The sequence below is a fragment of the Propithecus coquereli genome, unplaced genomic scaffold, assembly GCF_000956105.1.
Source record: "Propithecus coquereli isolate 6110/MARCELLA unplaced genomic scaffold, Pcoq_1.0 Scaffold56, whole genome shotgun sequence".
NCBI classification, from domain to species: Eukaryota; Metazoa; Chordata; class Mammalia; order Primates; family Indriidae; genus Propithecus; species Propithecus coquereli.
The window spans coordinates 4,762,639-4,774,364 of record NW_012151507.1 but is presented as its reverse complement, the minus strand read 5'-3'; the positions used below and the strand labels follow the sequence as shown (position 1 = coordinate 4,774,364).

The 11,726-nt window shown below is 35.0% G+C and overlaps 1 protein-coding gene across 1 annotated transcript in view; it reads left to right on the top strand.

Moving 5' to 3' along the window:
• The window catches only part of VAMP4 (vesicle-associated membrane protein 4), a 32,777-nt gene that overhangs the window by 13,944 nt on the left and 7,107 nt on the right, over positions 1 to 11,726 (top strand). Inside the window, exons 4-5 of the mRNA XM_012657807.1 lie at positions 4,358 to 4,408; positions 11,518 to 11,618. Of these exons, the coding sequence (XP_012513261.1) occupies positions 4,358 to 4,408; positions 11,518 to 11,618 (152 nt within the window). The remainder of the gene's footprint in view (positions 1 to 4,357; positions 4,409 to 11,517; positions 11,619 to 11,726) is intronic.

The window sequence follows — 11,726 nt, the reverse complement described above, 5'->3', positions numbered from 1 at the left end:
AGTCCCAGCTACTCTGGAGGCTGAGGCAGGAGGATTGCTTGAGCCCAGAAGTCTGAGGTTGCTGTGAGCTAGGCTGATGCCACGGCACTCTAGCCCAGGCAACAGAGTGAGACTGTGTCTCAAAAAAAAAAAAAAAAAATTAATTGGCCTGATCCATCCTTTACAGTTATGATTAGAAAGGGCTCTCATACAGGTCTTGGTTTATATTTGTAAAGTCAAGAAGGACAAAATTATTGTGGGAGTTTTCTCTGGGGGTTGATGTAGAGGAATATGCCTGAGAGGAAACATTAACCTCTTACTTTGTTAAAATGTTGTGAGATTTTTTTTGTAAAGACTGGTTTTTTTTTTTCCCAAATGCAAACATTTTATAAAAATTAATTGAAATCCATGATGCAGTGAACAAAAAGAGTTTACAGGGGTCAGGCGTGGTGGCTCATGCCTGTAATCCCAGCACTTTGGGAGGCTGAGGCAGGAGGATCACTTGAGGTTAGGAGCTCGAGATCAGCCAGAGCAACATAGCAAGACTTCATCAGTATAAATAATTTAAAATTAATTCATTAATTAATTAAAGTAATAAAAAAAGAGTTTACAGGATAGAAAGAAAATCCAGTAACAGGAAATAGTAACATTTTTGGCAGGAATATCATATAATGTGGGGAGATAATTTTCTATAGGTGATAAGATTTCCGTAGAGTCACAAAGCTAGTTGCTTACTGTGCCACTGTATTGAGAAGCCTTAGACTGGAGCAGTAGCTACCTGCTAAAAAGGAACTCAGTATTGAAAAGAAAGCCAGATGCTTTGGGTAAATAAGTGATTACCTGAATGTAAGTTAGACACCCTTTTGAGAAACACTTGACTCTTGAGGCTAACATTGTATTACTGGAGGTCCCAAATAATTTTGTATGTCTTCCAAAAGTCCTGACAACCAAATCAGCACACTTGTTTAAAATGCAACTTCCACACCCTGTGCTTCTGTGTATTGAAAGGGAGACAAACCAAATAAAATTCCTTTTTCCCCCCATTTGGGTAACAAAGACTCCAAAGGAATGGGGTCAGTGTTCCCTAAAGTTCTTGAAATAACTTTAAAAAATTAAGTGACACCTATATTCATAGTAGCAGTATTCACAATAGCCAAAAGGTGGAAACAACCCAAGTGTGTATCAACAGATGAATGGATAAACAATATGTGGAATATACATAAATAGAATATTTTTCAGCCTTAAAAAGGAAGGAAATTCTGACATGGTACAACATGGATGAACCTCGAAGACATATTGTACTAAGTGAAAGAAGCCAGTCATGAAAGGAAAAATATAGGTACTTACACAAGGTACCTAGAGTAGTCAGATTCATAGAGACACAAAATAGAATGATGGTTGCCAGGGGCTGTGAGAAGGGGCAATGAAGAGGTAGTGTTTAATGGTATAGAGTTTCAGTTTTGCAAGATGAAAAAGTTCTAGAGATGGATGATGGTGATGGTTGCAGCCATCACTATGTGAATGTATTTAATGCCATAGAACTGGACACTTAAAAATGGTTAGAATAGTAAATTTTATGTTATATAGATTTACCATAATAAAAAATTTATTGACCATATATGTGTGGCTCTATTTCTGGACTCTATATGTCTATATCAGTACCACACTATCTGGATTACTATAATGTTATATTAAGTCGCAAGGTAGAGTGTATGTCCTCCAACTTTGCACTCCCTTTTCCAAGTTCTTTTGGCTATTGGAGGTTCTGAGCATTTTCATACAAATTTTAGAATCATCTTGTCAGTTTCTACAAAAAAGCCTGGTGGAATTTTGGTTGAAATTGCATTAAATCTATATAGATCAATTCAAGGAAAATTAACATCTTAACAATATAGAGTTTTCTGGTCTATGAACATAGTACATCCTTTTATTTATTTAGGTACTTAATTCCTCTCAACAATGTTTTTTTGTAGTTTTCAGTGTCCAGATACTGTACATTTTTTTGTCAAGTTGGTCCTTAAGTATTTCATACTTTCTAATGCTACTAAAAATGGCATTTCGAATTTCTTTTAAATTTCTTATTCATTGCTAGTGTATGGAAATACGGTTGATTTTTATAAGTTAACCTTGTATTCTGCAATCTTACTAAAACTCACTTATTACCTTTAGTAATGTTTTTATAGTTTCCATTCTATTTTCTATATGGACAATTATGTTGTCTGCAAATAAAGACAATTTTCCTTCCTTCTATGTGTATGCCTTTTATTTCTTTCTCTTTCCTTATTGCTTTGGCTAGAACCTCCAGTACAGTATTGAATGGAAGCATTAAGAGAAAATGTCCTTCCTTTTTTCCTGATCTCCCTTATGAAAAAACATTCATTCTTTCACCATTAAATTTAACTTTTATCGTAGGTTTTTTTGTAGATAGCTTTTATCAGTTTGAGGAACTTTCTTTCTATTCTTAGTTTGCTAAGAGCTGTTATTAATGGATGTTGGATTTTGTCACATATTTCTTCTGCATCTATTGAGATGATTATATGGTTTTTCTTTTTTTGTCTGTGAATTATGTTGATTGGTTTTGGAGTTTTAAGCCAATCTTGCATTCCTGGGATAAACTCTACTTGATCATCATGTATTATCCTTTTAAAACATTGTTGGAATCAATTTGCTAAGATTTTCTTAAGAATTTTTGCATCTGTATTCATAGGAGATACTGGTTGCTTGATAATTATGTCTTTTTCTTGTTATATCTTTGGTTTTCATCATAGATTGATGCTGGTCCCAAATAATGAGCTGGGAAATGTTCTGTCGTCTTCAGTTTTTCAGAAGAGTTTGTACAGAATTGGTATTATTCCTTCAATAAATGTTTGGTAGAATTCACTATTGAACCCATCTAGTCTTGGAATTTTCTTTGTGGTATTTTTTACTTTTGATTTTAAAATAATTTTAGACTCACAGAAGAGTTGCATAGATAGTGTAGAGAGTTCCTGTTTACCCTTCACTTAGCTTCCCTTAGTAAATCTTACATAACCATGGTACATTTGTCTTTAGTGATGTCTCCCCTCCCCCATACACACACAGAATTCCTATTAGTGATTTATGTCTTCTCTCTTTTTTGGTCCTGATTTGTCTGGCTAGAAGTTTATCAATTTTTAATCTTCAAAGAACTGGCTTTTGGTTTTGTTTCCTTCTATAACCATTTTAAACTCTCAAGTTACTTAATAGATGAAACAAACATAGCTGCTGCTTTTTTAAACCTATAGTTGGGATAATTTTAATTTAAAATTTTTAGATTCTGTTTCACTTTGTGGTTTCCTCATTTAATGACTGCTTTTTCCTTGCTTTTCAGTTGACCAGTTCTTGTGAATTCTTGCCTAGTTTTTAGGAATGGCCTCCAGTTCAGAATATTAGTTCTCTCTATGAAATTCAACATTTAATATCATTTTTGAATGGAATACTGTTCCAGCATTCTAAAGCTTAGTTAGATTTTAAAGACTTTAAGGAAAAAGCTTAGTGGAGTTAAGGCAAAATGGTATATTATATTCATAAATTATGTTAAATAAGTTTCAGTAGACAGTTTGATTTTTTTCCTCCAAAAATGTTTTTCTTATCAGTAGCTGTATTTTTTCACCTCCTTTAAAAATTGTATATGTCTAGAAATTTAAGAACTAGTTTCTTTTGAGTTTTGCGGTTTACACCTTATTCTCTATCTTCAGAAGAATAATACTTACTTAAAATATCCAAAAGTTTCCATTTTGAGAATATTAAAATGGATTGGTTAAGGTGATATATATACTTGACTCTAATAAAGAGAAGGTAATTTGAGAATGTTAATATTTTCTTAATGTCTTGCATTTCCCTTTTGCTATGTTGATAAGTTTATGATTAATAATCAAAAATTATACTTGAAAATTTTTAGTTTTGAGTGAATTTGTTTTTCTATCTATCTCTGTCAATCAGCATTTCATCATAGCCTAAATTCAAAGTGAATTGTACTTTTAGCTTTTCTACAATTAATCATAAAGGTATTCATATTCACTGGCAGTTTAGTTGCTATGGTATTTCAGAGTTTAATGATCAGAACAAACTAAAGATTATATAAACTTTAATCTCTCTGAAAGTGTTAACATTCAGAAGAATTAGGTTAATTGTGTCCACCAGTAAGTACCAATGAAGTAAAGATATAATTACATACTATTGAGTTCCACCAGTACCAGTAAAATGTGGTTTCTTATGATAAATGACTAATCCATATTTAGGATTTAGCTTCATTGTGTGTGTGTGTGTGTGTGTGTGTGTGTGTGTGTGTGTGTGTTTTGTTTTAGTTTGTTTTTAAGTGCTATCATTAATAATATGTACTTGGTATTTTTGTTTTCAGAAGGGGACCATCTGGACCAAGATTTGGACCTAGAAATGATAAAATTAAGCAGTAAGTTCCTGAGATATTAATTTGTTTACATGATCATTATATTTCTACATGGAGCAGGAATTGGCCACAGCCTGATTTTGTAAATAAAGTTTTATGGGAACACAGCCACGCCCATTTGTTTTCATATTATCTATAGCTGCTTTTGAGTTACAGTGGCAGAGTTGAGTGGTTGTGACCAAGTTGTGACAGATTTTATGACGGAATCTTAAATATCCGCTATATGTCTGGTCCTTTAGAGAAAAAATTTGTTGACCCCTGATGTAGACAAAATATAACTACTGAGTTATAAAAACCTAATCCTTTTTATTTTCACAAATCTACCTGTGAATTATAGCTAAGGAAATACAGCATTGTTGGCTTTTCTTAAATTGATCGCCTTATGTCAAATTTACTTATTTAGGATAATCTAAAGGTCTATTTTGGTTTTAAATCTATAACTTGATTTCCATTTTTGGAGTGGTAATATAATCGATTTAATGTGTCAATATACAACATCTTTTTTATCTACTTCCAGAATTTTTTCGTATCTGTTACTTACCCTAATCCATACATTGATCTAAGTTTTATGGCTAATTTTTAGTTTAAAAACTTTGCTATATATATTATTTGGTGATAGATGGATAATTTGCTGTAGTGAATGTATCTAGTGTAGGAAAGATACGAATCCTGACACAAAGGGAGAAGGAATGGACAAAGTGGTGAATCACTTGAGGGAAGGCCCTAGAAACTGACCAAGCTATAAAGACTAACTAGGGAAGGTAAAGTGAATGGGCCATGTCCAGGATCTAAACCAGGATAATAATCACTACCCTAATCCTGGGTATAGCTGGCACATAGTGGGAAGGGTACCATAATGGAGTATCTTGTTATTGGTGAGATGCTTGGGCTTTAGTCAGACACCTATTGGTGTGAAAAATATGTCCATACTTAGCCTAATTCTAACTAATGGATTTAGAGATACAGAACCAAAGTTCCAACAAATTGATTAGAGTACCAGACCAAGTGTATTAATTTTCTATTGCTGTGTAACAAGTTACCATGAATTTAGCAGCTTAAAATAACACACATGTATCATCTCACAGTTTGCTTGGGTCAAGAGTTCAGGTGCTGTTTAGGTGGGTCCTCTGCTCAGGGTCTCACAAGCCTACAATCGAATTGTTGCCACGCGTGCAGGGCAATCTCCCTTGAGTCTCATGACCAAGCTCAGGTGGTTGTTGACAAAATTCACCTCCTTGCAGCTGTAGAGCTCGTGGAGCTTACTTTTTCAAGGCCAACAGAAGAGAGAATCTCTACAGCTTCAAGTCTCTGGTTTGGCTAATAAAAGATACAAGGAGCCACTTTTATCTGTTTTTGCTCCCCCAGACAACATGATGTTGGGAACAAGCCACTTTTAGATACCGTTTATTACTTACATAGGAAAAGGAAACAGTTCTCAGGCTCATTGTCTCACGTAACAAAATGATACCAAAATAAAAGGGGCCAGTGACTGCAGTGTGAGTTGTGGGATACCCTATCGCAAAGGAGCCACTTCTGGACTGTCGTTGTGATAGTTTGCCCACATAGCCTGCAGCAAGTTCATACTTCATCCGAACCTGAGAGGTCGTCAGAAACAGTCTTATGACAGTCTCCTAAGGGAGACAGGGAGTTGAAGGGATCACAGGGCATTCTGCCAAGACTCAGATTAGGTGTGGTTCAAGCCTGTGTGGCACATGTTGGTGCCTGCAAGGGTGCCGATGAGTAATGGCTGAGCCGTTCTCCGACACTGAGCCACAGTGACCTCTGTATCCACTCACATAGTCTTGTTCTCTTACGTCTAAGCTGCCACTGGAGAAGAGGACTCCACTGATGACATACCTGTGTTTTATCCTTCTAGTGTGCTTTGTTTCCTGTCTGATATCCTTCTGCAGAGTGAACCTAGTATGGAGTGTGGCTATTGGGTCTTTTGAGTATGACTTTCCAGCTGAATCCCCAAACCACTACCAGTCCTACAGAGTAGGCATCGAAGAATATATGTCTGTGTTAGTAAGTGCCAAACACACAGACACACATGAATATGTATATCTATATATTAAACTACCACAATAACTTTGGCAATCACAGAATTTTAGAATAGTAAGGGATTGTTGAGTAAGTATAGTGTTTCTTACTCTAGAGCCAAAGGTTTGCCAGATTTAGTTAGAAGAAGGTCAGTCATCAGACACATAAAGTAAACCTTGATGGCCCAACCTCATGGGTGCTTATCTGCACAAGGCATGACTGACTCATCAGTGTGCCCAAGACGGCAGAGCACAACTTACCACACAACTTGCCCAGGGACAAATCCCCAACATTAGGTTAGTACCCAAAATTGCTAGCACTGGACAGTTTCTTTAGTTAAGATATGTTATCACTTCTTGATTTGTAACATTTGAATACAGAGTAAATCTTGACTGCATAGATCAGCATCATTTTTGCTTTGTTTGAATTTGACTGGTTACTCATTATTAATGTTGTTAACAGATTAATCACACAAAAAATATCCAACATCACTTTTTAGGAAGTTTTTTGGGGAAAGATTTTAAATATTCACAAACCTACATAAAATTTATGATTCTCCTTGGAATGTTTCCTTTGCATTTAAATTTAAAATGGGATTATAAATGCCACCCTGGTGAATTGTAGACATTCTGTGTCAGGAGTGGAGAATCTCCAAACTTTAGCCTTGGTTCAACCAGTTTAACGTTTATAAGGCCCCCAGGGAATGTTCCGTGATCTAACAGCAATATATATGTAGTTGCAAAAATACAACATAACTTTAAAACTTCTTTTGTCAACAGTACCTTAAAAGGCCACAAGATGGAGATGTTAACTATGAAAATAAATATTTTCTTTATACGATAAGGGGTGAGTGTGTGTTGCAGAACATAAATTTTTCTCTTAGTGGAAGAGCAGTGACATTTATCTGGCACGTGGTAAGCATTAGGCACTGTGCTAAGTGTTTGAAAAACACTATCACACTTAATTCTCACAAATAAGATAGAGATAATGAGTCTAAAACAGGCTAGCATAGTGACTGACAAAGTCACATAAATAGGAAGTGATAGAGCTGGGTTGCAAACCCAAGTCTTTCTGAATACAGAACCCAGGATCTACACGACAGCACGCAGCTTCCATGTTAATAATTAGAACAGAGACATTTCAGGAATACAGGTGCTGTCAGGCTCTGACAGGATTTAAAAGAGTATTGAAAATGTCTTTCCCTCTCTATGTCTTTATCTTTTCCTGGTTATGTTTTCTTTTGTGCACTTCTCCTATCATTTCAGCCTCCTTTAACTGGCCGTGATATAAACCTCCACTTCTTCTTCACAAACTTGCTTTTCCTTTGAGGTCATAATTTTCTATTTCAGTAAATGACCATCATCTACTACTACTCACATGCTCAAATTATAAATCTAGGAATGCTCTACTCTGTTCTCTCCCCAATCCCTTCACCCACATCCTGTTAATCACTTAGTTCTTAAAATATTTCCTTCTCTTACGTATATTTCCTTAGCCTAGAACTTTCTCACCATCCACCACCTCCTTTACTCTGCTCAATTCACTCTTGACCCCTCAAAACTCAGCACTAGGGTCTTGATGGCATCTCTGGTCCAGGCTGAATTCATTTAGGCTACATGACTGATACCATTTTCCTTCCATTACAGCACTTAACACAAGGTAGTATAATCATGGATATCACTTTTCCCCAGCGTACTGTAATCTTTCTAAATGTCAGGCTCATAACCTTCATATTCATATCCTTGATGAGTAGCATAATATTAATAACTTCTTAGTAAACACTTTTTGAATGAAGAGATATTTATTTCAGAATAGAAAATATTTGTTGAATGTTTACTTTGTACCAGGCGCATTTCACATGACCTGGGAAAGAAAAGGATGAAGCAGTCAGCCTGATTTTAAGGCATTTATAGTGTGTATAATGGGATAAAACCAATGTGAAATGCAAATAGGGAAATCAGATGATTATAACTGCTATGAAAATGTAAAAGATCATGGGGAAGTATGTTATCACTTGTTTTATAAACAAAATTATCTTTCATATTCAAGTAAATAAATAGATCATTTTCTGCTACAAAAGTTTTGTTCTGAGCATGGAAACATCTTGAAATACAGAAACACAATCATGAGATTTTCCATTATTGAGCAAGGGTTACACAGTAGCTGGATTAAGAGTGTCACACCAGCAGATGGTAATGTGTGAAGGAGAAAGCAACAATAATTTACTAATCACTTAGTAGAAAAATTAAAATGTTGAGGAGTTCCCATTAGCAACAGGGATTTATTACATGTGTGCTATGTTGTTGAGGTAACACCTGTAGGTTTATGATAATCCGTAATAGTAAGAATCTGGAATTTTATGGGTTCTGTTCCAATTAATCAGCCTATATCCATGAATTCTTTTGCTTATAGAGATTCTGGTTCTATAACTATTTCTTCAGCTTTTTGTTTTTATTTTAAAATTATATGTAGTATAGTTATATTAATGTTCTTAATAGCTATAATCTGATCATGTGCAGGAACTGTAGAACATTTTGTCCATTCCTGTCTTGCTGTACTCCCTTACTTTAGGCTGTTAATTATCATCACTTGCACATAATGAAAAATAATTATCTGGGGATTTCAAAATTGATTCTTGATGTACAACAGGTCTGCTTCTGTGTTGTAATTAAATGGAAGGCTCTACACTCACTGCTTTATATCTCCTTCTCAAGTAGCTGGATATGCTTTGCAGGATTTGTACCCAAACTATTCACTTATTCACCAAATATGTATGGGATGCCCATTCTGCCCTAAGTACCATTGTAGATACTGGGGCTACAAAAGTGAACAAAATAGGCAAGTTTATTTTCTAGTGGGGAGATGCTGAAAATAAGCATGTAAATAAGTAAATAGAAAGTACCATAGTTACTGGGATAGAGCACATTGTTTCATAGCTCTAAGGTTAATGCAGTACATTCACTGTACATTCAAACAACAAGTTCCATGAGGGCTGGAATTATTGTTTGTTCTGTTCCTTGTTGTTTTCCCAGTGCCTGAAACAGTATGTAGTAGGTGCTCATTAATTATTTGTTGGATAAATTAATTAGTTGCATAGGTATGTGTGCCATTGTTCTTACATTGGGTGAACATCTTTAGCTTTCAGCTTTGGTGATCAGTAGTTGCAATAGGATGTCTTAGGAATTCAGGCATATTTTCAGATCCATTTGGGCAGAAGAAAATTTTGCATGTCTCAGCTTGGTTGAGCATCATTCTTACATCCTTTAGTGGGGTAATGTGTGGGAAGCACAGAACTCTGGGATATTGTGAGTGACCCTCAAATCTATGTGTGGATAATCAGTGAGTATACATGATGCCTTTAATATGGGAGGGAGGTGACTATTAATATTCTGTAGCATAGCAATTGCTACTTGAATCTGAGAGTACTTCTGACTCCACCTATGTCTAAATGGGCCTTCTTTTTTTTTTTTAATCAGCATGCTCAGGTTGAATTCATTTTGTTTTTAAAGTGAATTTTTTGAAGAAATAGGTTAGTGATAGGGAAAGGATAGAATTCTTTTCCGGAATTACACATGACCATGCCTCAACCCAACTTATGGGGTTAGTTTGGCAAATACTGTGGGGTAGAAGGCAGAATAGAGATCTGTATTGTGATAATTTTTTAACAGCCCCCTAGGTGATAACTGACACACTTCTTTCCCCTACTAGAAACACAATTGCATATCTTTATTTATTTAAATATATATTTAATATTGTATACCATCATACATCACTTAACAGCAGGGATATGTCCTGAGAAATGTATCCTTAGGCAATTTTGTTGTCGTGCAAACATCATAGAGTGACTTACACAAGCCTAGATGGTATAGCCTACTACACACCTAGGCTATATGGTATACCTATTGCTCCTAGGCTAAAAACTTGTACAACATGTTCCTGTACTGAATACTGTAGGCGGTTGTAACATAGTGGTAAGTATTTGTGCATCTAAACATAGAAAAGCTACAATAAAAATGCGATATTATAATCTATGGGACCACCATTGTAAATGCGATCTATTGTTGACCAAAACATCATTATGTAACATGTGACTGTAGTTGCTAGTAGTCCTGTATTTTGAACATTTTAGAGTTATAAGAACCATGAGTTTATTTGTCCTTTTAAATATTTCATTGTTGTCACTTATCAAGTAATTTAACATAATGTCTTGTGGTTAGAGCAACAGAAGAAAGCTAGACACTTAATTAAGCACTTCTGTGCTGTATATTCTGGAGGTAACTCCTGAGTGAGAGTAGGTAGCTGAAGACTAATTAATTATTAACTTTTTAAGTTTAGGTTAAATCTTCATCGAACAGTCTGAAATTTGGTAAAAACAGGCCCCTATCCCCTAATATAAGGAGTAAAAATATTTTCAATTTGAAGGACAGCAAAAAGTTTTTTCTTTTTGCTTCCTGAGGGGGTACTTCAAAATATTCCCAGGTGTTCCCCAGTTGTCTTAAGCCCTGTTTATGCTCAAGAGAAAGCTGATGAGCAGTGAAGAATTATACCCAATGAGCATCAGTGTCTCCTGGAATGTGCCTTACATTTCTGTTTTAGAAACTAGATATTTTTCATAAGCTTCTAACATACCTATGCAAACTCCTTTGTTAGCCTTCATATATGAAACATATAGCAAAGTAGGTTACAGCGTGTCTACGTGCTGCCACAACAGCCTTTTGAAAAGAAAATAAAACCGATTGTTTAGAGTCAAACTATTTCACTAAATTCTGCAGTTACTGAGCGTTCTCACAGTACATTTAATTTGTTTATGGGTTACATTACTAGTCAGAAGCAGAGCTAAAAATAAACTATCTTTAAGTTAAATATTACTTTAATTTATATAATGTTGTTTTTAATTATCTGTGTACTCAAGCCCACAAATGGAAGAACATTGCTACAAAGCCTTAAACTTAAATTTTATAGTTGAATAATTCTCTGAGAATTTGCTATTCTCTGTTATGTCTAATGAAAGTCTCAAAAATTGTAAACATTCTTAGAACAATAAATAATTTTTTAATCTTTTTTTGAACTAGTGTTCAGAATCAGGTGGATGAAGTTATTGATGTCATGCAAGAAAATATTACAAAGGTAATTGAGAGAGGGGAGAGACTAGATGAACTACAGGACAAATCAGGTACAGATACTTCATGTATTTCTTGATATTATTAATCTATGTTTTGCTAGTTTATGTCTTCTCTCACTTGTCTAGCTAACATTTAGGAATCTTGGCTTAGGAAATTGG